The following is a 25,425-nucleotide window of genomic DNA, read 5'->3' as shown; positions in this document are numbered from 1 at the left end:
CATGTCGAGTTTCCTTCCCATTTACTCAAATCAATTAGAGGCAAATTGAAATCACCCATAATAAGACATTGACGCTTACTTGCCCATTCCATTTGCATGTAGAGGCTTTTGTCATAATCTTCACAATCACCTGGTCTGTAGATTACTCCTACTCGCATTATACCTTTGTTTCCAACTATCTCACACCATACAGACTCTATACTAGCATGTGAAATGTCTGAATCCGGGAAAGCTATCGTCGCACTCAGTCTGCTTCTGATAAGAAGCATTACCCCACCACCCCTTCTATCTAACCTATCCTTCCTAAATACATTATACAAGCCGTACTGAAACTCATCATCCCCAATTTCCGGGTGGCACCACGTCTCTGTAAGCCCTATTATGTCCGTGTTACTTGTTTTAACCAGTAGTTCGAATTCGCTATTTTATTGACGACACTTCTAACGTTACTGTATAAACAATTAAGATTTACTGTTCTTGTATATTTAACAACCCTAACACAACCCTTGAAGTTTTTTAGGCTCTCTTCCCTGATATTAGTTACCCGCTCACGTGAAACGTCTTTGCCCCCAGAACATCTAGATAATACGTCCAGTTGGGGTAACAGATAAGAACTCTTAAGGTATGTGCAAGAGTTACATTGACCAATATTATCAGATAAACGCGTGTCAGTATTACCCACATTCCCCCTAACTAGCAGTTTCCCTGAACCTTTAAGGTATCCTCAATAATACTGGCAAAAACTTTTGCACCACCTTTGTTTAAGTGTATCCCATCTCTACAAAACAAATTCCTTCTACCTACAAGTGTGGGCCATGCTGATAGAAATTTACCACCTAAAGCCTTGTAGATTCCTTCAAGTCTTGAGTTAATCCACAAGGCTCTTAACACATAATCCCTCCTGTCATGTCTGGGCAGAATTGCAGACACATAGACATTATGGCCTAGCTCGCGACATTTCCTCAGAATGGTCCTGTATTTTTCCAACAAATCGTTAGATCATGTACGTTTAATATTATTTGTCCCCACATGAATAATAATATTTTCTTTACCCCCTTTAGAATCTGACAATCTGTTGGTGACATCATCAATAGTTGCTCCCGGCAGACATACCCTGGTTCTGCTGCACCTATCTTTATTACAAAAAATATTCCCCGTTTCCCTGACAATGGAGTCTCCTAATAAAACAATGTCCTTTTTAACCAGAGTAGTTTGCACTTGGTTTTTCTGTTTTGAGGCTCGAATCGGGTGTGCATCACTGTTGTACTGTTGCACAACAGTGAGATGTAGTGCTCTGAAACTTGGTATACCTAGTTAACCTTTGGTGTCCAGGCTTAAAAACCTTCACATTTTTTACAATGCAGTCTAAAACTGGCACCAAAAATTTGTTGTGACAAATTTAAGCAAAACTTTTGAAAGTCATTAACTTTGAAATAAAAACCTTTGGTACATTCTTTGGACATTCCACTTACCAACTGCATGAATTCAGCCTAATTAAATATCAGCTCTTATACTTGTTTTCTGGTTGAGATATTTTCCTTCAAAGATTGACTCAAAATTTGAAAGTTTAAATTTGACTTATCTTAAGGGGCAAATATCTTAATGTGGGACACCTCACCTACAATTCTCTCGTTTTTCCCACCACTGGAAAGAGCAGAGTTTCAGCTACAAGGATCATGGTTTATTTGTTTTGTGCCTTTGCACTTAAGGCCTTAAATTTAAGCTTAAACATCAAGTAGTTTTATGTGTCATATTGTTATTTTGTGAGTTTTTTTGATGCAGAACACTTCCTTAATCCTGCCTAATGTTTAGAATAATCTAGAAATAGAGTATATTCTAGAATTCTGGAATATTCTAGAATACCCAAGAATTATAGAATATTCTAGAATTCCCATTCTAGAACTCTGGAATATTCTAGAATCACAAAAAAAAAGTATAAATAGCTGATATTTGAACCATGCTGTTATTAATGTGTTTTATCTTCATGATGAACAGTGTTTATTTTGTTCCTCTATTTTTTATTGTTTGACTATAATAAAGTTAAGTTTTCATTGCTTGCAGAAACATCCACTTATTAGTAAGCATGAAAGTCATGGAATCAGAAGATTTTGCTGGAGATAAGTTAAGACTCATGCACCATCAGTCATATGGATAATTCTAAATGTCATGTGCTATCCTATACATGCAAAACTGGGTTAAAATTATTTAAAGAATTTGAATTTGAAGAACAACAGCTGATAGGTCGACATTGTGGATTAAAACTGGGTGAAGAACACAATTTGTCTACATCATGAAGCTTTGCTTTTGACAAAATTTGAATTTTTGCAGAGTTCATGTTGCAATCCTTTCCAGAAGAAAAACCATATGGTGAAAAAAAAAGTTTGTCAATGGCAGACTACCTGAAAGACCTAACAAAGGTAGACATAAAACCAGGCCAGAAACTGTGACCATCATGCCGAAAAGCAGCAACAGGAACATCAACTTCATCTGAATCAGACCACGATGACAAAATGCATGTGACTGAAAGCTTGAGCACAAGTTTGATGGCTCTCTTCTGAAATTGCAAATGGCTAAGAGAGACTCAAGGCTATGCCAAAAGGAAGGCAAATCAAGTACAAGATGTAACTGCCAGCAAAATTTCATCTATTGGTGGCTTGGATCCAAATGACATCATGGAGCCAAGTGCAAGTCATCAGTGTGGAAACTGCTTAGATTACGAGCTGCTGAAAGAAATGAAAGAAAAGTTGATGGTATCAAGTCATTCAGAAACACTTCAAATATTAATACACTCCAGTTAATTGGTTCCTAAAAAAAACAATGGAGGAGGTTTTTAAGTGTCTCAGAAAGCTAGGAAACTTAAAGCAGAAGGAATCATGGCCATACCTGGAAAAAAGAATGGAAAAACGCTTTCTGAGCAAGTAAAGCAAAAGGTGGTGGAATTTTTTGAAGATGACAAATTTAGTCTGACATGCCCTGGAAAGAAAGATTACATTTCCATTTGAAATGCAGATGGAATAAAAATGCAAATGCAAAAACGACTACTACTCAGCAACTTGAAGGAAATGTTTATAACTTATCGAGATAGAAATGGATCTGACATTGGATTTTCTAAATTTTGCGAACTTCGACCCAAGTGATGTGTCACAGTTGGTGCACCAGGAACACATTCTGTATGTGTATGCACAATCCATCAAAACGTCAAGTTAATGCTAGCAGCAAGTCCTGTTGAATGCGATTACAAGGTTCTCATTGGTAGAACAGTCTGTGATTTGGAGTCAAAAGATTGTATGCTTCATCGGTGTCAAAAATGTCCAGGAATAGATGAATTAAAAAGTTTCTAGAAAATATTTTTGAAAACAATGAACCAGAAGATATTATTGAATTCAAGCACCAGACACAAAGCAATTAACAACAGAAGATTTTATTGAAGAGTTGAGTACAAAGATATTTAACCCTTCCTGTCATCACTACATTGCTAAACATCAAAGCTACCATTTGAAGTCAACAAAGGAAAGCCTAATGACAGGAAATTGATCATCTTGATGGATTTTGCAGAAAATTATTCGTTTGTTGTGCAAGATGCTGTTCAAGGGTTCCACTGGGTGAATAGCCAGGCTACATTGCATCCATTTGTCATTCATTACAAGGATGTTGAACTTCAGAATATAAGTTTCTGCATAATCAGCGACTGGCTTCACCATGACACAATTGCAGTGCATGTTTTTCTAACCAACTTAATTGAATATTTGAAGAGCTTCATGACAGAAATCAGGCACATTTACTACTTCAGTGATGGTTCTGCAGCTCAATACAAGAATTTTATTAACTTGTGTAATCATCAGAAGGATTTTGATATCAGTGCTTAATGGAATTTCTTTGGCACTAGCCATGGCAAGTCCCCATGTGATGGAATTGGTGGAACAATAAAATGATTGGCAGCACGTGCAAGTCTCCAACGGCCAACTGAAGACCAATCATGGCACAAAGAAACATGTTCGAATTTTGTGACAAGCATGTGACTGGAATAAAATTCTGTTTTGTTTCTAAAGAGGAAATTGAGTAAGGCCATTTCAAGAGAAGAGATTCATAGATGGTCATACTATTGCTGGAATAAGAAAATCTTCACTTAATTCCTATTGATACAAGACAGATTTGTGTTTGCATAGTATCAAATGACACACCATTTGTAGCTCATGTAGATCAGACTAGTGAAACCAATATTCAATGTGCCAATTGCTAATTTACAACCTGGCCAATACATTGCCTGTATTTATGACAATAATTGGTAAATTTCGTGCATCCTCACGGAGCAGCTCACTCATTTCACTTGCCTGCTAGACAAGATGTCCGCTGGATTCCTGAACAACAAATTATTGCCAGTCTTCCAGCTCCAAAAACAACAACAATGGGACGACAATATAGCTTGCCTGATGTAGTAATATCAACCTTTAATTAAAAATTCCAGTCCACTACGAAGCAGTGATTCAATATCTTCACACTCACTTGCTTATTTCAAAAATTGTATTGTGTTTTAAATAAATTTTGTTTCAGTTAACTTCTTTCAAGCTTAGAAACCAATAGAACATCTTTATGTTTGGAATCCTGAATAAAGCCCAGTTTTTAGGCTTGGGATCTTGCACTAAAGAAACCCATGCAATTTTTCTTGTCATTTGCACCCCCATTGTAAAAAATACAGATCTTTTTGTGCATTAGCAATATATCCTTTCTCCTTAAACGAAAGGGCAGAGTAACTGGAGAAAAGTTCACTCTTGTATATGCAATAGTTCTGTTCTTATTGAGATGTGAAACTTCACCATCAAATAAGTATACAAATATTGTATGGAAAATATAAAATGTTTAAGGCCATTTTTTAGGCCTTAAGTAGAAAGACACAAAACTGAAAAACCATGATTCTTGTTGCTTAAAACCTACTCTTTCCAATAGTGGCAAAAACGAGAGAATTAAAAGTGTCCCACATTAAGATATTTTCCCCTAAAGATAGGTCAAATTTCGAGTCTATCTTTGAAGGAAAATATCTCAGCCGGCAAACAAGACCTCATATTTAGTTAGGCTGAATTCATGCAGAGGTTAAATGGAATGACCAAAGAAGAAAGTACCTACCAAAGATTTTTATGTCAAAGTTACGACTTTCAAAGGTCTTGCTTAAATTTGTTGTGACAAATTTTTAGTGCTAGTTTTAGACTGCATTGTAAAAATGTGAAGGCTTTTGAGCCTGGATACCAAAAGTTTTGCATTCTCTGCCAAAAGTTAATCAGGTATACCCAAGTTTCAGAGCACTACCTCTCAATTTTGTGCAACAGTAACACTTAAAACTGAAAATTTTTTGTGATTTGCTCTGGGTAACACAAGTGACCTCCACAAAAAAGTGCTGGTGCCTCAAGCATACTACATTTGAGTGTTGGCATTCAAGGTGAGCAGACGCGCTTCATCAGGGCTCCTCAGTTAAGTGGATTGGACTACTGTTGATTAGTGCTTATTAGTGTTAAATATTTGATTTATTTAGATATTGTTGGACTATTTTGTTATAGGTTTTCCTGTAACAGTTTGATTTTTATATTATAGATATAATTTTTAAAAGTTAATTTTCATTGATATTTAGTTCATTTTATAATGGTAGTTACGAGATCTGCCTTAAACACGTCACAGGGTATCGTGACTCACAGAAATAGCCGATGGTGATTTACGGGTGAGTCATCATTTAATCTGTTGCAGAACCCGTGGAATGTTTTCCAAGGTCGACCTGGTGACTAATCATAGCTCACCTGGGGATTCTTTTTTTTGTGATCGATGTAAGGAGTGCACCGATTGAACAGTTTGAGTCACTGAAAAAAATGGGTGCTTGCCCCTGAGAATAATGCATCTGGGAGTTCGTCAGGGACTCAAGACTCCAGCAATCTACCAAGTGATGCACACCCAATTTGGGCCTCAAAACAGAAAAACCAAGTGCAAACTACTCTGGTTAAAAAGGACATTGTTTTATTAGGAGACTCCATTGTCGGGGAAATGGGGAATATTTTTTGTAATAAGGATAGGTGGAGTAGAACCAGGGTATGTCTGCCTTGAGCAACTATTAACGATCTCACCAACAGCTTGTCAGATTTTAAGGGGAGTAAAGAGAATATTATTATTCATGTGGGGACAAATGATATTAAACGTACACGATCTGAAGATTTGTTTGAAAAATACAGGACCATGCTGACAAAATGCTGCGAACTAGGCCACAATGTCTATGTGTCTGCAATTCTGCCCAGACACGACAGGAGGGATTATATGTTAAAAGCCTTGTGGATTAACTCAAGACTTGAAGGACTCTGCAAGGCTTTAGGGGGAAAATTTCTATCAGCATGGCCCACACTTGTAGGTAGAAGGAATTTGTTTTGTAGAGATGGGATACACTTAAAGGTGGTGCAAAGGTTTTCGCCAGTATTATTGAGGATACCTTAAAGGTTCAGGGAAACTGCTAGTTAGGGGGGATGTGGGTAATACTGACACGTGTTTATCTGATAATACTGGTCAAAGTAACTCTTGCATATACCTCAAGAGTTCTTACCTGTTACCCCAAACTGGACATATTATCTAGATGTTCTGGGGGGCAGAAACGTTTAAAGTGAGCAGGTAGCTAATGCCAGGGAAGATAGACTATAAAACTTCAAGTGTTGTGTTAAGATTGTTAAATATACAAGAACAGTAAGTCTTAATTGTTTATATAGTAATGTTAGAAGTGTCGTCAATAAAATGAGTGAATTCAAACTGCTGGTTAAAACAAGTAACGCGGACATAATAGGGCTTACAGAGACGTGGTGCCACCCAGAAATTGGGGATGATGAGTTTAAGTACGGCTTGTATAATGTATTTAGGAAGGATAGGGTAGATAGAAGGGGTGGTGGGGTTATGCTTCTTATCAGAAGCAGCCTGAGTGCAACGTTAGCTTTCCCCGATTCAGGCATTTCATGTGCTAGTATAGAATCTGTATGGTGTGAGATAGTTGGAAACAAAGGTATAATGCGAGTAGGAGTAATCTACAGACCAGGCGATTGTGAAGATTATGACGAAAGCCTCTACCTGCAAATGGAATGAGCAAGTAAGGGTCAATGTCTTATAATGGGTGATTTCAATTTGCCTCTAATTGATTGGAGTAAATGGGAAGGAAACCCGACATGGGGAACAATTTTTAAATCAACTAGATGACTTATTTGTATCAACATGTCAGGGAAAGTACTAAAGAAAATAATATCCTAGACCTCATCATCACCCATGAATCAGATGACAACAGGGCTGACACTAGAGGAACTAGTAGCAGGAAGTGATCATGGAGTTCTACGGTGTGTGATGAGAGAGGCAACAGTAGTAAAAGGCAAGGAAATTACGATGCCTTAAGGTACTACATGGCCTCTATTAACTGGGCAGATATCGCATAGAGAATGAATACAATTGAACTGTGGTATGCTTTTAAAACATTAATCACAGATGCCTTGAATGCGTTTTACCATTAAAAAAAACATACTCCACGAGGAGGGTTCCAAGTTGGATGAATAGTGAAGTTGCCACATTGCTTGAGCAGAAAAAGGTGGCATGGAAAGGTTACAGAGCAATAAAAAGTACTGAAACCTATAACAGCTACAAGATGATCTGTAATACAGCCACAGAAAAGGTTCGACAGGCAAAGGCAGGTTATGAGAAATCGCTAGCAAACAGAGCAAAGGGGGGGGGGGGGGATAAGGAATTCTTCACATATATAAATGCCAAGAAGAGAAAGACAAACCAGATCGGACCTTTACGTAAGGGAAAGGGGATAGTATTAAATACACCAGCTGCCGCTGGAGATGAACTCAACAGTTATTTTGCATCGGTATTTACAAATGAAAAACCTTTTGTGGCAATGGGAAATTGTGGGAGCGAGGTTGAAAAATATGTAATTAATGATATTGAAATTTCGCAAGATTATTTAAAGATTATAAAATAAAAGCTCACTCATTCATCTCTCTTTTTTTTTTTTTTTTTTTTTTTTTTTTTTTTTGCACATAACAGGGAGGGATGCAATGGTGTGTAGTGTAATTTTAAATACTGTAATAACTAAATAAGTAAGATTATAGGGTATATTCCATCAACTCCAGGAGCCTACAGGCCAGTAAGGCTCCAGGAGTTGATGGAATATACCCTATAATCTTAAGTGAGGCAGCAAGTGAGTGCATTGAACCATTGAGGCTAATTATGCAAGCATCACTAGACTCTAGGGAGATTCCCTTGGATTGGAAAAGTGCCAATGTATCTCCCATACATAAGGGTGGTTCTAAGAGTGAAGTGGGAAATTATCGACCTGTCAGTCTGACTTCAGTGGTAGATAAAATCATGGAGGCAATGATCAAGGGTGGAATTCAGGATCATTTCGATCGAATTGAAATTCTCAAGGATACTCAGCATGGTTTTGTAAAGGGAAAATCATGTTTCACAATCTTGTTCGCTATTTTGAAAGTGTCACTCACGAGCTGGATTTAGGGAATAATTTCAACATTGTTTATTTAGATTTCAGCAAAGCTTTTGACTCAGTCCCACATGAGTGGTTGCTTTATAAGCTGGAGCAGGTTGGAATCACTGGGAAAATCCTTAGATAGCAGGATAGTTTCAGGGCAAGAGGCAGAGGGTTGTGATATATGGCTATTCCTCAGATTGGGTTGATGTAAGAAGTGGGGTTCACCAAGGATCAGTATTAGGACCACTGTTGTTTTTAATTTTCATAAACGACATCGATGAAGGGATAGAGTGTGATGTCTAAATTTGCAGATGATATTAAAATTGGTAGAGTAGTTAATAATCACTGTCAAGCTGAGCTTCAGAGAGACCTAGATAGACTTCAGGAATGGTCAGAAAAATGGCAGCTGTGCTTTAATCCAACAAAGTGTAAGGTATTACACTTGGGAAACCGTAATCCCAAAATAACTTATTCACTCGGTGGAGTTCAACTAAACCCAGTACTGGAGGAAAGGGACTTGGGTGTTACGATACGGTCAGACATGACATTCTCTGAGCGTTGTAAACAGGTTACAAGGAAGGCCCATGGTGTCCTATCGATGATCTACTGAACTTTTGCAAGTAGAGATAGGGACGTGATAATCCCATTATATAAGGCTTATGTTAGACCACACTTGGAATACTGTTTTCAAGTATGGAGACCGCACCTAAAGAAAGACATCGAGCTTCTTGAGGGTGCAAAGACCGGTAACTCGCCTGGTGAGATCGGCAAAACGGCGTCCCTATGAAGAAAGACTTCGAATATGTGGGTTGCAGAAGATTAAAGATTAAAATTTGGAAACTAGACACCTTAGAGGAGATTTGATTGAGGTGTTTAAGGCTCTGAGAGGCAGCAGTAAAATGAATGAGGACAAAATTTTCAAGATTATAAATGATGCTAGAACTAGGGGACATAAATTCAAGTTACAGGGGGAAATGTTTAGATTGGACTGCAGGAAGTCTTATTTTAGCCAGCGAGTTATAAATTACTGGAATAAGTTGCCTACATGGGTGGTAGAGGCTGACAGTTTGGGGAAATTCAAAGGTCATCTGGATAGTACTTTCGGGTAAGGGAAGCGCATAGGATAATAGGTTTAATTTCCTTTTCTTTTATTAATTATTATTTTTTTACCATTGTTTTATTCGAGTTTTTTTTTTTTGGCTGGTGCAGCATAAGCCATAAGCTTTCTTGCACCATGCGGCCATTACTAATATTTTGAACTGAATTTTTGCACAGCTTCTTTGGAAACCTGTTTAAACAACTATACCAAATTTCAACAAAATTGAAGATGGTTGAGCAGGGACCATCTTCAAAATTATTCCACTTGGCATGGAATCACCCACAAGTGAGATACGGAGATATAAGTTTATGAAGCTTAAAAATAGGAATGAAGAGAAGATTCTGAAAATTTATTTATGTTTTTTTATATGACTAAAGATTTCAGTGAAGGAGACACGCGTTTCACCATAATAATGTAAAACCCACAGAATTCTAGCTATCGGTATTATCGCAAATGCAACAAGATCGAGTTTACTCCCCATATATAATGAATTTCACTAACAGAAAAGCCGAATAAACCAGAACCTGCAAATTGTTTTTATTGTTTTATGGTAGTAACTCCAGAAATGTGCTTTAGTAAAATGTGAGCTTATCTGCAAAAAGATCTAAATCTCCCAAACACTTCCTAGTTCATTTCACAAATATATGTGGTCTCAATTCTAATATCAATGATGTCCATTTCAACTTGCAGTCTGCCAAATCCCATGTACGTTTTCTGACAGAATCTCAGTTATCGATTGATTCAACTACTGCTCATCTCAGTTGCCCAAATTATTCACTGTATGATTGCTTTCACCTCAAAGGTGTGCATATGTCCACATGCCTCATACATGATCAGGTATCAATATTCACTTTGCCATAATCAGATTTCATTTTTATTTTATTAATTGCATATTTGCTTTTTCCCCCCCCCCCTTTTTGAAGTATTTTTGCAAAATATTTTTCTCGCCTTTATCTGATGTAGGCTGCCGGTACTTTTATTTTTTTTTTAGGTTACTACATTTTTGGCTATCTTCCTTTTTGGCCCACACCTTTCCGGACGTTTCATACTACCATCATCTTTATTTTTGTTCTTGTCATATTTTTATAATGTGCATATACTTACATTTGCATCCATTGCTGCTGCTTTGCGTGCTTCGGTGCATTTGTCATATCCTATCCTGTTTATTTAACCTTCAAATATCTTATCTGTTTTTACTCTTTAATACTATCTCTTAAATATCTTATATATATAAAATTTTTTCCCCTCACTCATTCATCTCTTCTTTTTTTTTTTTTTTGCACACAACAGGGAGGGATGCAATGGTGTGTAGTGTAATTTTAAATACTGTAATTAAACTAAATAAGTAAGAATATAAAGATTAAAATTAGGGTTAATGTGCACTTAACTGTAGCATTCATGGTTTGTGTTCTTTCTCTCAAACCGCTGCAGAACTGTAGGTCTACTCAGTGGCGGCAGATTGCAGCTGCAGCTCGCTGAACCAAAGTATGCACTTGGTTGGTAAATTGTGCCATGATTACAGTTTTGCAAATATGGCACCATCTATTGAAGCATACATATCTTCTTGTTGGCAAATAAGAACTTAGAGATATCCTCTATCACCTAGAAATGGTCTCAGGTTTGTATCATGTATCCTATTCACACAATAATGTTTTAATTTTGTTAAGGAGTTTTGTGGACACTCATTATTTATGTTACAAAAAATTTATTATGATCTATCAGCTGAGAGTGATAAATTAGTTACATCCTGATTTATGAACACAACATATTCCTGAGTAGCGGTTTGTAAATCAAAAGTTTGTAAGTTTATAAATCAGGAGTGATTTTCCTTTTTGTACCTTCATTCATCTCCATTATATAAATATATAATTGAAATATTCATGCTGAAAAAATATTTTTACACTTCTTTGTTAAAGTATACATTGATACTTTCTGATACGATACTTAATTTTCTGTATATTTCTATATATATATATATATAACACAGTAAAATAAAGTATAGTGTACTGATATATTATATTGTTCTATGATAGATAAGGCAGTATAAATGCTGATAAGGTTTTATCCCAAAAACTGAAAATAGTCTGGCCTCAGAGTTGTCTGATTTGAGAATTTGTTCTTTATTTATTTGTTTATTTTAAATTTATTTTTTGAAAGTTCTCAGTTGTAATAATGTACTATACCACATGACAAATAATAGAAAGAGCATTTTCAACACCAGATAGGGCAAACAAGACAAACAGAGCTCTTGTTCTCACATTAAAACAATTGTAAGTTCATTATTAAATAAGACTGAATGGGAGGGGGGGGGGGACAAATTTTGTATAATCATTACTTGTGACCTGATGAACTTTCATGCTCTTACATCACAAAAGTTCATGTAGGCTCAAGATCAATGAATAAAATATCATAATGGCTGTTGTTTGTTGTTTTTTTTTTGTTTTTAGGAGCATTAGCAACTAAGGCCATATTGCTCCGGGATATGCGGTGGTCATTCCCTGACCTTTCCGCATCCTCCATATTTGGTGGTGATGGGCTCGAACCCCGGTCTAATCAAGAAGCATGTGCTACGCACTGCTGCTCCTTCCCACCTGGCTACGGAGGCGTCTGCATATTACTATAGTATAACAGGTGAGTTCTGTATAATTAACAAGCTATGGTCAATAAGAATTCATATTTAGGTTATTTAATAAAAATATTCTGATTGCTAATATAACAATCAGAATGATATGTCTATTAAAACTGTCCAAATTTTTATATGTAGTGTTGCAACCATATAACTAATGTTCTGGAAATTTCTCATAACTCTGAAGAAAATACAAAGGACACTTTCTGTTGCCTTTTGCTGTAGTTTCGACAACAAAAAAGTAATCCTAGAAATAATCAATGTTATCAAACTGATTTTTAGTTATAAAAAAATCACTTACCATTTTTTTCATGAATTTGTACTAAGGATTTGAAGGACTGCTGGGCTCTTGCAAGGCTGTACTGTCCCTGTAAATTAAAATATTTCAATGTACCTGACACTACTATAGAAATTAGTATCACTGAATCTTTATTATAAAATAATAAATGTAAAATTTATTATACAAAGTATATTCAGTACTGATTAAAAGTTCAGAATTATTAATTTTACTGAAATTTGTTGAAAGATAGACAGATAAATGATTTAACACATTTGCTGCATGAATGTAAACTTGCACAAAAATGAACTGCAATTTTTGTGCCTCAACACATATGCATTCATTGAATTTCAGTCAATAAATGAGCACTGTAAAAGGAAAAGCACCTGAAATGAACTGAGCGATATCAGCATACTGATTGAACCATGGTCTATTGCATTACAGCTGGAATTTTGCTTAGCATCAATTGCACTGTATAGAGAGTGCTTTAAAAGATGTATACTTGGTTCACAGTTTCATATGTTCTTTACTTATGTTGAAGTTATTTTATGTGGTTTAGTCCATAAGAAAATGTAAAAAATTTTTTAAGATTATGCTTGCTCAATTTTAATTCTTTAGTTTTTACAAAAACAAAACTTTATCCTTAGTACATGTCAACTGATAATTTTGTGTAAAAAGTGTTTTCCTATAAAATTTTACCCTAAAGGGTTGTTATAACAGATCCACAGCCTGGGCCATCAGGACTGAATAGGAACAGGGATGGAGAGTTATGTTAACACTGATGCCACCAAATCAACTCTATAATATGTCACCTGTTACTGAAATAGAATTCTATTCAAGCGATGAAGATTCTGAATCTTGTTCAAATTTATATATCCAGAGAAGAAAACACCAGCTTTAAAAAAAAAAAAATAGAAAGAAAGAAAGAAAAGAAAAGAATGGAATACTTATTTACACATAATATTGAATGACTCAGAAGGCCTACCAAATTCAGGATATATGAATTATGTACCTACTGTAAGCATCAAATATGAGGGGGTTTTTAAAGTTCATGGCCAGAATATGAAGGGATAGTAGTAGTGTTAAAAGTTTCTGTACTTAATGTATAACACTTCAAATAGTAACCCACTAAATTTCGTGCAGTTTTGATGTTTTTTGTTTGTTTTTTTTAATTACAGATCCTAAAATCACAAAAAAGTTGTGTGATGAGGAAAGATGGGCAAAATGAGTCACCGTGCAGTCATCCAATATTTGGGAAAAAAGGAACTAACACTGAAGGCAATTCATGAAGATATATGGTTGAAACATTGGCAGGGGATGCCTCTTTCTATTCCATGGTTAAGAAGTAGGCTGTAAGTAAGCCTTGAAGGTGACCCATGATAGATCCCAAAGTTGTTGAAAGCAGATACAAAATCACACAAGAGTTGTCAAGTGAACATTTGCATTGTTTTCAAGCAGATCCAGCAAATTTCCTTGCAAGGGTTGTAGTCATGAATGAGATATGGGTCCACCACTTTTAGCTAGACAAAAGAGCAGTCCAAAGAGTGGAAATACAGCTCTCCCCCCCCCAAAGAACGCTAAGTCGATTTCTTCTGCTGGCTAGGTGATGGCATCAGTTTTTTGGGATGACGAGGGAGTGGATTATCTTCAGAAAGCCCAGACATTCACAGAGGCATATTAAGCACACCTTGTGAGGCATTTGCATGAAAACACCAGATGCAAATGCTGAGGAAAACTCAGCAGTGGACTCTTGTTACACCAAGATAACATATCTCTACTCACAAGTCTGTCAGTGCCAAATCTGTCATGAGTGCAGCTTGGAAACCTTGAATCATCTACCATGTTCATCAGATCTAGCACCAGACTTTCACCTATTTCCTAATTTGAAAAAAATTATCTGGTTAGCATTCATTTTCCCACTGATGCTGATGTCACTGCTACACTGGATGCATTCCTGGAATGCCCAAGAGAAAACTTTCTTCACAGCTGGAATAATGCATTGCAATATCAGTGGAAAAGGTGTACTGGCTCCAAAAGGGAATATGATGAAAAATAATGCATTACCAGACTCCTCAAATAAACCCTTCATACTGACAAACTTTTCAAATGCCCCTAGTATGTATATAATTATTACGTTACATATATATAATTATCAGTGAAAAATAAAAATTTGTGAGGGTGTGGGAGGGTGTAAAACAAGAGCCAAGGGCATAAAAAAATTCAAAAAGTTCAATAGAGTTGGGAACTCTATGTAGGGTGGGATGAGGTGGGGGAAAAAAGGTAAAAAAGTAAATCAAATTCAATGGCAATTTCTAAAACTAGCTTACTAATAAGAGATCATCTGAGGAAACGAAAATTGGATAAATACCTTGCTTACCTTGTTCACTTTATTACCCCCAAACTGAATGCGAGCTTTACCTTTAACCAATGTGGCTGCTATTTGAAGAATAATTGCTTCGACTGTATATGCACTACTCCAACCCTAACAAAATTAAAAAATACATATTGTTAAAATTACTTTCTGCCTTTCCACATTAAGTATCATCCACTTTATCAGAAGTTTAAATGCTATAAAAATGTTATTTTTTTACTTTCTGCTTAACTAATTATAGCCCAATAACCTCTACTTATTTTGTCTTACTAATCTGATATTAAAAATTAGCAAGAGATTTTTAAGTAACTCATGATCATGAAAAGTATAGAAGGAAGAATTAATTTTAAAACTTAATTTAAAATGAATAGGTAGGTTTTTTTTGATTTCTAATTAAGGCTACTCGGCATGCCAGGATGAGAAGCTGTTAACAGTCCTGTATGTTCTGATGAGAGGATATGGTGAAGATCCTAAAACATCCTCTAAGTTTAGAAATTAGATCAAAACATTAATAAACTAATTCTGCAATATCCGCATGGTAAAAGAGCAGTTCATTTCAAAATTAATCCATGGATAATCATCACATAATGTCATTTTCAAATTATACTGGTAGCACAGTTAATGATCAGTGGTAAGCAGCACTTCTTCAGGATGACTTAGACTTCAGGGATTGTCAGAAAAGTCACAGCCATGTTTCAATTCAATTCGGCAAAATGCAAAGCCTTATGCTTGGGGAACAGCAACCCCAATACACTTGGTGGGGACTGGATTAAACACAGTAGAAGAAAGGGATCACCGTAGACAGGTATCAAAGAAAGGCCTAGAGCAGTGGGTCCCAAACTGCTGAGATCTACAGACCCTTTCAAAAAAAAAAAAAAAAAAGTTTATGGATCCCTTCAAAAAACAAAAAAGTTTGCAGACCATTTTATATGTATATATATATATACAGGGTGTTTCAGTTAAACGTTTCAGAACTTCTAAGAGGGGTAGGGTACATCCTGACAACTCAAAATCATATAGCAATGTGGGGTCGGAAATGCTTTCCTGAAGTGGTGTTGTACACAGAAGCACCATAAAAAGAAAAGTGACCGTAAGTGTGAAATCGTTTTAATAATACATGAAAAGAAGCAAAAGGTACATGGATTAAAGTAAGTGTTCGAAGTTTCTTCAACCTCGTATTGCTTTCGTACAGTGGTACCTTGGAAAATGTGCTACAAATCCCCTTTTTCCTGCTGAAGTGTTGTTTTCCGATGAGGCATCCTTCACAAGGGAAGGAATTTTCAACACGCATAACGACCATATCTGGGCGGTCGAGAACCCGCATGCAATATGACGTCGTGCAGCACAGATTCGATTTTCAGTCAATGTATGGGCCGGTATTATGGGAGATCACCTCATCGGACCTTACCTGTTACCGTGTCGTCTAACCGGACCTATCTACTTGATCTTTCTGCAGCAAGTATTGCCACAACTTTTGAGAGATGAACAGATTTCTGCATCGACGCAACAGACAATGTGGTTCCAACACGATGGAGCCCCTGCCCATTATAGCGGAGATGTTCGTAACTACCTGGATGTCACATTTGGTCAACAGCGGATCGGACGTGGTGGTCCCGTGCGTTGGCCTGCTCGGTCACCCGACCTATCATGTCTTGATTTTTATTTCTGGGGTCATATGAAATCGCTAGTTTATGACACCCCTGTTGACAATGCTGAGGAGCTGGTTGCAAGAATCGCAGTAGCTGCCGAAGAAATTCGAAATTCGCCTGGAGTATTCCAGAATGTTTGGATGTCCATGCGTCGGAGATGTGAGGCGTGCATTGTAGCCCGTGGAAGAAACTTTGAACACTTACTTTAATCCATGTACCTTTTGCTTCTTTTCATGTATTATTAAAACGATTTCTCACTTACGGTCTCTTTTCTTTTTATGGTGCTTCTGTGTACAACACCGCCTCAGGAAAGCATTTCCGACCCCACATTGCTATATGATTTCGAGTTGTCAGGATGTACCCTACCCCTCTTAGAAGTTCTGAAACGTTTAACTGAAACACCCTGTATATATATATATATATATATATATGTGCATGCATAAGTTTCTCTGTGTGTGTGTGTGTGTGTGTGTGTGTGTGTGTGTGTGTGTGTGTGTGTGTGTGTGTGTGTGTGTGTGTGTGTGTGTGTGTGTGTGTGTGTACATATGAGTAAACACTTGGGTTTTCTGAAAAGAGAATTCAAATTTTTATGTTTAAAACAACTAGACTTTATCCTTATTTTTACATAAATATATAATAACTTTATTTATCATCAATTTGCTATACATAAAAAGAATAATTTGACCAGACCAGTACCCCAGGGTTCTGCAGACTCCAGTTTGGGAAACACTGACCGGGGGGTATTGACAATTTATTGAACATTTGCTTGGAAATATAGGGAAGTCATCCCACTGTACAAGGCAATTGGGAGACCACCTAAAAAAGACATCAAGTTTCATGCAAGAGTCCAAAGACTGGCAGCACATCTAGATATTAGAAAAAGGGTGCCCATGTGAGGAAGAATTTCAAATAGGTAAGCTGCAGAATTTGGCAACTACGGACCAGGGAGATCTGATTTAGGCATACAAGGCTCTGAGGGGAGAAAATAAAATGAACAAGGGTGAAATTTTCATTGTTATAAATGATTCCAGAGCTATATATTCAAACTTCAGGAGAAGAGATTTGGGCTGACTGAACTTTATGAAGTTTTTTTTTTTTTTTTTTTTAAGCCAGCTTTTATTTTATTTATTTTTTTTTTTTTATGAGAACCCCAAACATGAGAGGTATTAGAACCTATAGTACTTAGTACCGTGCTTGGCTTGGAGGATGAGAAGACGAAAGAAGATATTTGTTGATATTGGACTTGAACTTCTGTAGATTGTAATTTTCAGGAAATACGTATGAAGGAAGGTTGTTCCAGAAAACGGCAGTTGAATGAATAAATGAGGAAGATGAAAAGTTGGTTCTGTGGGTTTGAAGTTGGACAGTAAATGGATGTTGGCTGGTGGCGGCACATGTTCAGACTGTTTTGAAAGAGAGAGCGGGAATTATAGAAGCCAATTCACAAGAATAGTGCCCATGGAAGTATCTGTAGAAGAGGCATGCAGCAGAAACAGTGTGTCTATGAGAAAGCGAGTGGAGAGACTCTGTTAGAGATGAATCATTAATTAACCTAACTGCCCTCTTCTGAATGGAATCAAGAAGCCTGAGAGAGGTTTTGGGGGCACCACCCCAGATGTGGGAACAATATTCCATGGCAGAGTGGATTTGCGATTTATACAGAGTGAGCAGCTGTTTGGAAGAAAAGTAACGGCGAGAGCGAAAGAGAAAACCAAGTTTTTTAGATGCAGAGGAAGCAATATTTGTAATGTGCTTGTGCCAAGAGAGATTAGAAGTCAGGGTAATCCCCAAAAGAGATATATCATTTTGCCTAGTAATCGGAGTGTCACTAAAGATAAGCATAGGAGCAGAAGAATCCTTTTTGCGAGATATAAGACAAGATTGAGTTTTAGAAGGGTTGAAATCAAAGTTGTCTTTACCCCACTGGAGAATTACCTGAAGATCGGCATTTAAGGAATTGGCAGCAGATTTTCGAGAACTTGAAGTTGATTGAGCTGGACAAGGTTTCTCAAAATTGAAAGTTGAATGCAATGTGCTATCATCGGCAAAACTATGGATAGGATTTCCAGTCAATGGAAGAAGGTCATTGATATTCAAGAGGAAAAGAGTGGGGGAAACAACTGAACCTTGGGGGACACCGGCATTAGTGGAGAAGTTAGAAGACAGAGAGCCATCTACCATCACCTTCAGTGAGCGATCAGAGAGAAAACTGGATAACCAATTACTAAAAACAGTTGGCAAACCATAAGATGGAAGCTTGTTTAGAAGACCTTTATGCCAAACACGATCAAAAGCCTTTGAGATATCAAGAGCAACTACTTGTGTTTCACCGAACCTTTCCATTGAATTAGTCCATAAATGGGTAACATAAGCCAGAATATCACCAGTGGATCGACACTGACGGAATCCATACTGGCGATCGTTGATCAGACGGAAGGTTTCTAGGTACTTTAACAGTTGGCGGTTAATTGATTTCTCCATTACTTTAGAAAGAGTAGAAGTAATTGCAATGGGAAGATAATTGGATGGGAGGGATTTGTCACCCTTTTTAGGAACTGCCTGGATATGAGCAAATTTCCCAGCAGAAGGAAAAACACCTTTGGAATAAGAAAGTGAAAAAAGGCAGCAAAGAATAGGAGTAAGTTCAGGATCACATGTTTTGAGAACAAGGGGAGAAATACCATCAGGACCTGGAGCTTTCTTAGCATCAAGATACATCAAAATCCTTCTGATATCCTTTTGACGGAAGACCACAGGTGGCATTGAATGGAGCATGTTGGGAATGGTGGGAGGTGTTTTACCAAGATCATTAATACATGAACTCGAAGAAAAATGGGATGCTAGCAGGTCAGCTTTATCCTTGGCTGAAGTGACAACAGAACCATCTGGTTTGGACAGAGGTGGGAGCAGAGATGGGCAAAAGTTGCGGACAACAGCTTTGGCAAGAGACCAGAATGCTCGGCTACCATTAGGGCAAGAAGCACGTTTTCTACTCTTAGCCTGTTCAAACCCTAGTTTGGACTGATTAATAACTGCTTTACAATTGTTGCGAGCTCTGGTGTAGGCAGAAAATGAAACTGAGGAATTAGAAACAAGCCAATTACGATATGCAACATTCTTCTCTTGGACAGCCTTAGCACATTTATTGGAAAACCAAGGTTTAGATAAAGGACGAGATTTTAAAGTGGAGTGTGGGATAAAGGATTCCATTCCTGCAAGAATAATTTCACTGACACGATCTGAGCAAACGTTGACATCAGAAGTCTTGAAACAGTAATCAGACCAAGGAAAAGAAGAAAAGAAGTCTCGCAGGTCATCCCATTTTGCATTCTTGTAATGCCAAACAATACGAGGTTGGGAATAGCCATGAGATAAAGGTTCCATTGGAGAAGAGACAATCACCAAGTTGTGATCTGAAGTGCCTAAAGGACCTCTCACTTCAACTTTGTACTTAGAAGGGTTCTTTGTGAGAAAAAGATCAAGCGTATTGGCTGTATGATTAGGATTGTCCGGTATTTTTGTAGGTAAATGAACAATCTGTGGTAGGTCATTAGTAATTGCAAAAGCCTCAGCATCTTGACCTGCTGGGTCAGTGTGACTAGAAAACGGAAGCCAGCTGGAGTTGTGAACGTTAAAATCACCAAGGAAAATTACCTCACTGTTAGGAAAGTTGGACTGGAGAAAGTCAAGTTGCAAAGAGAGGAAGTCAAAGAGCTCCAAGTGATTAGTGGAGTTGGGAGAACGGTAGAGACAACAGATGAATTTTACACAATGAGGTAGAGAGGTTTTAAGCCAGAGAAGATCAAAGAGAGGAGATTCCAAATTGCCAAATCTCTGACAGGGAATATCAGAACGGACATATGCACAAGTACCACCTTTGAGGCGAAAGGAATCATACAACAAATAATTTGGACATCTGAGATGAGCAGTAGTTGAATCAACTGATAACTGAGATTCAGTCAGAAAAAGTACATGGGGTTTGGAAGACTGCAAGTGAAAATGGACATCGTTGAGATTGGAATTGAGACCATGTATATTTCTGAAATGAATTAGGAAGTCCTTGGGAGGTTTAGATCTTTTCGCAGATAAGCTTGCTCTATTATTTTGACAATTCATGGTGTATTCGATAGTAAGCAAAAGTGGGTGGGACATGCTGTATGAAGCAATGAAATTTTTGGATATGGCGTACATGTGGTAAGAATATACCCAGATCCTTGACATAACGTGGCCTCAACAATGCTCCCCGCATACACACTACTCGGACTCCCTCCAGTCACTATCTGGCAGAGTAGAGGTAGGAAGATTATACACTAGCTGATCCGGAAGCCTCCTAGAGAGTTACCAATAGGTTTGGTCTGGTGTACTATCTAGCGGCCGGCCTGCGAACACCGTTTTAGAGCTGTACCCTCGAAATGTAAGGAATATTGGATCTCGCCATGACATTCATCATAACCTCAAAAATCATCAATCATACTGCGTGATGGAAGAGATAGGGAAGGGTTGGCCGGAACTTAGCTCTAGAGACTAAACATGGGTTCCATCACTTCAAGCCTCCAATAAGCAAAGTGGTGGTATTTCACCGGTTGATGAGTCATCTACCACCTAGTACTGCCTGGTAACATAGAGGGGCAGCGTTCCTCCATGTGGTGTGGGCAGCCACACCTCGACCCCTGCTTACGTTGGTTCACACCTGGGTGGTCACCCACCATGTACTTGTGCATGAAGGTTATACCCAGAATTACTAACAGTCCCACCAGCTTGCTCATTAACTGGAATAAGTTTCCTCCATGAGTAGATAAACATTTACAAAAAAATTATCTGAAAACACAACACTTATTTTTTCTTTTTTTCTTTTATAATCATCCACTGGTGTCTTTCATATGAGATTCTAACAGTAGCCTGCCAACATATTTGTACTCCATTTTCCGTAGTATATTTTTTCCATTTGAGAACCTTGACGAAACCTTTCACAGTGTTCATCTGAGACTTTTTTTTTTTTTTTTTTTTTTATGTAAACACCAAACACAAGAGGTATTAGAACCTATAGTACGTAATACCGTGCTTGGGTTGGAGGTTGAGAAGATGAAAGAAGATATTTGTTGACATTGGACTTGAACTTCTGTAGACTGTAATTTTCAGGAAATACGTATGAAGGAAGGTTGTCCCAGGAAACGGCAGTTGAATGAATAAACGAGGAAGATGAAAAGCTGGTTCTGTGAGTTTGAAGTTGGACAGTAAATGGATGTTGGTTGGTGGCGGCACATGTTCGGACTGTTTTGAAAGAGAGAGAGCAGGAATTATAGAAGCCAATTCAGAAGAACAGTGCCCATGGAAGTATCTGTAGAAGAGGCATGCAGCAGAAACAGTATGTCTATGAGACAGCGAGTGGAGAGATTCTGTTAGAGATGAATCATTAATTAACCTAACTGCTCCCAAGTTTTCAGAAAAAAATTCTAAATTAGTGTTTAGGAAATGAAGCTTTAACATGATTCCCAACATTAGCTCATCCACAATTTCACTGTAATTTGTGATTTCTCATTGCCAAAAAAAAAAGTTCCAGCAGATGTTTTCAAATGCCTTCCAGGCTCTTATTTCTGTAGCATTTAATTTTTTAGTGAATTCCTCATCTTGGAATAACAATTTGATTCTGGGCCACACTGATTCAAGTAAACGTTTATCTCAAACAGGAAAATCGTTCTTTTTTTTGTCCATTGCTTTCACAAATATTTTTTTATCAAACCTAGCTTGATGTGCAATGGAGGTAAATAGATTTTTGACTTATCCATCAAAGGAGGATGTGCTACATTTTTCTGGCCTGGTGTAGTTTCTGAACGGTCTGGCCATTTTTTATTTTTTTTTTTTACCCTGTAGTGTCAATCCTTTGCTGAGTTGTCCCACTTGCATAAAAAGTAGCAGTATTTAGTGTATCCACCTTGCAACCCATTCAGCAATGCTACCACTTTTATTTCGGCTCAGTATGGGCCAATGGTATAGAGAAATACTTATTTCCATTATAGAGTAAAACTGCTTTCAAACTCACCTTGGATGAATCAATGAAAGCCTCCACTGCTCGGGGATGTGCTTGAGATGTAACTCATTAATTCCAGGACATTGTTACAATAAACTGAAGTACCATCCATGGAGTAATAGGTTGTTAGGTTAGATTGCCTCTTCCTATAAAAATACACCTTGACACCCTTTTCAAGAAGATTCCACTGCTCAAGCAGTTATCCTAGTAATTGAGCCTCGGTTTTGGAGAGGTACAAATCTCTGACCAAAGCGTTTAATTCTTAGATGCGGCTTTGCAGTATATCAAGAGTTGAAAAGTCTGGATCTGTACTCATTCTGGGCTCTGCATCATCTGGAGACTCCTTTTTCAATCACAAATTTCGAAAAGTCTGCAAGTTTCAAGTCTATAAGTTTCTGGAGGCTTTGGCATTGTATCATTGTGAGGAATTAGCCTTGTAGCAGAAAGTATGTTTGGATACTCTACTTTATGCTTGGATTTCCTAGAAGAACCAGAAATATTGGTCATGTGAAAGTAACAATCGTTTATGTGGTCTCGAGATATCCACCATATCACCGGAACAGCAAAACGCATCAATTTATGATTACCTCTAAGCCAGCCTATTAATGTCCTTGAACATGAGCTACAGGAACTCTCATAAGTTGTAACAGTGGCTTATGCTGCAATTTTAATACAATTTTCTCTGCAAATGTAGCAAAGGCTATCAGGCTTATTTCAGCAAGGACGCTGCTTATTTCATTTACGGTTGAAGTACATGTACATAAGCACACAATTAAGAAATTGTAGATTTTTATTTCTAATTTAAACACAGTTCATGATTTAAACTTATGCACACTCCACTTGTTTACAACACTAATTCACCAAAACTTGTTCACTTTTGTCCACCACTCACTCTCTGAAACACACATACACTTTTCGAAATACGAAAATGCTTTCTTGGTGCGGAATTCATTCTATATATATATATCGGATCCATACCCGATATATACATATCAGATCCATAACCCAGTCTTATATATATATATATATATATATATAAAATGATAAAGATGGAATGAAATTACTGAAAGTCTTAGTAAGCAGGAATGAGAAATTGAAATTTAATAAAAAATATATAAGACTGGGTTATGGATCCAGAGTACTACGGTAAACGTAGAAAAAACCAGCAACCATAATGAAAAATAGACAAAAAGGTAATTATCAGTGTATTTGCCATCAGGTAGGGCGCCTCCGTACCCAGGTGGGCAGGAGCAGCAGTGCGTAGCACACGCTTCTTGATTAGACCGGAGTTCGAGCCCGTGACCACCAAATACGGAGGATGCGGAAAAGTCAAGGAATGACCACCGCATATCCCCGGAGCAATATGCCTTAGTTGCTAATGCTCCTAAAAACCAAATAACAAACAAACAACAAACAGCTGTCAGGTGTAATAACCATGGAAGAATTGGGAGAAGCAGTATGCAAAAAACAAATTACCTGAAATAAAATGCAGTTAATATAAGCATAATTATTGTAAGTATCTAAAGCTGTGGGTCCTAGGATTTCCGGTCAATACAGACAGTAAGTTTTCTTGTTTTGCCCCATCTCTTAGATTTCATATTTCATTTTTCTTTTTTCACAGGATTCTATCGGCATGAAATTATTTATTTATTTATTTTTTTTTTTTAAGTTTATTTATTCTTTTATTCTTCCTTCTAGTCTTTGCCGGGTCGGCTATGATGTATACGTATAACTTTTATGTGTACATCAGAAACAGAGACCTGGCTTATTGCAGTGGCTCCTACGATTTGCGCTGCCGACCCCCCTGAAAAAGTAGTTAAAGTCCTGAGACCCACAGCTTCAGGTACTTACAATAATTATGCTTACTGGTTCTCTCAATTCTTCTATGGTTATTACACCTGATAGCTCAACTCCCCTACCAAATACACAAATAATTACCTTTTTGTCCGTCCACACACACACACACACACGTAGAAGTTTCTAGAGAACTCCACTGGAAGTTCTAGAACCTTCCAGAAACATCCTGACCTTTCTCGAATGTTCCAGAAAGCTCCTTACTGCTCTAGAAATCTCCTGAATGTCCTAGCAAAAAAAATTTAAAAAAAAAAAAAAAAATAATAATAATAATAATAATAATAATAATAAATAGATAAAGTAGACGAAAAAGATGATTAAACCAACCTATAGGTCTTGGTTTTCAGTCGTTAACCTAAGTTATTTGAAAATTGGGGGTGATGAGAACTTTTTAAGCACATATCTGAGTTTTTGAACGTATTTCCTATGCCAAATCCAATGAGAATTTCCAATGAGAATCTGCCAAAAATATTTCAGAGAGGAAATTAATGCTGACCAGTACAATCTCTCCCATTTGATTACTTTGAAGCTTTTTTTTACATTAAAACATGGGAGCATTCATAAGTGTGTTCATCTACCTCTGATTTCCCTTTTCTACATGTTTATAATGTTTGGCAATTCAACTTTTGAATAAGCCCTGTCTTGCTGGGCTTATTCAAAAGTTGGTTTCCCTTACCCATTTTTGTATATAATGTATCGCCTCACAGCCAAAGGCAACTGCATCACAAAAAAAAAAAATTTGCCTGTTTTGTTTATAGGTGTAAACAATGGGAATATTTTAAGTGTTGTGATTCCCCCAACTAGGAAAAAGCATATTATACACAGAAATACATACGGCTATGGAAAAATGTACATCAGTGAGACAGGATGGTGGGGAGGAGAGGAATTTATCAAAAGAAAAGTTAAAGATGCTATGTATATAAGAAAATTTCAAGATCAATCACTATCTTATGCTATTGTCTTTTCTCCTTTCTTTCCTGGTCATCAAGGACTTGCTGTAAAAAAAAAAAAAAGTATTTTCAGTGTAACA

The 25,425-nt window shown here is 37.2% G+C and overlaps 1 protein-coding gene across 1 annotated transcript in view; it reads right to left on the bottom strand.

Annotated features, from left to right (window-relative positions):
• LOC150085265 (ubiquitin-conjugating enzyme E2 Q1) overlaps positions 1 to 25,425 on the bottom strand; it is a 187,225-nt gene that overhangs the window by 6,175 nt on the left and 155,625 nt on the right. Inside the window, exons 9-10 of the mRNA XM_090373119.1 lie at positions 14,862 to 14,975; positions 12,518 to 12,584 (exon numbers count right to left, since the gene is read on the bottom strand). Of these exons, the coding sequence (XP_090229245.1) occupies positions 12,518 to 12,584; positions 14,862 to 14,975 (181 nt within the window). The remainder of the gene's footprint in view (positions 1 to 12,517; positions 12,585 to 14,861; positions 14,976 to 25,425) is intronic.

The sequence above is a fragment of the Mastigoproctus giganteus genome, chromosome 5 (assembly GCF_048544385.1).
Source record: "Mastigoproctus giganteus isolate SK-2022 chromosome 5, ASM4854438v1, whole genome shotgun sequence".
Lineage (NCBI taxonomy): Eukaryota > Metazoa > Arthropoda > Arachnida > Uropygi > Thelyphonidae > Mastigoproctus > Mastigoproctus giganteus.
Note: the sequence above shows the minus strand (reverse complement) of the source record. Positions and strands in the feature narration are given on the sequence as shown.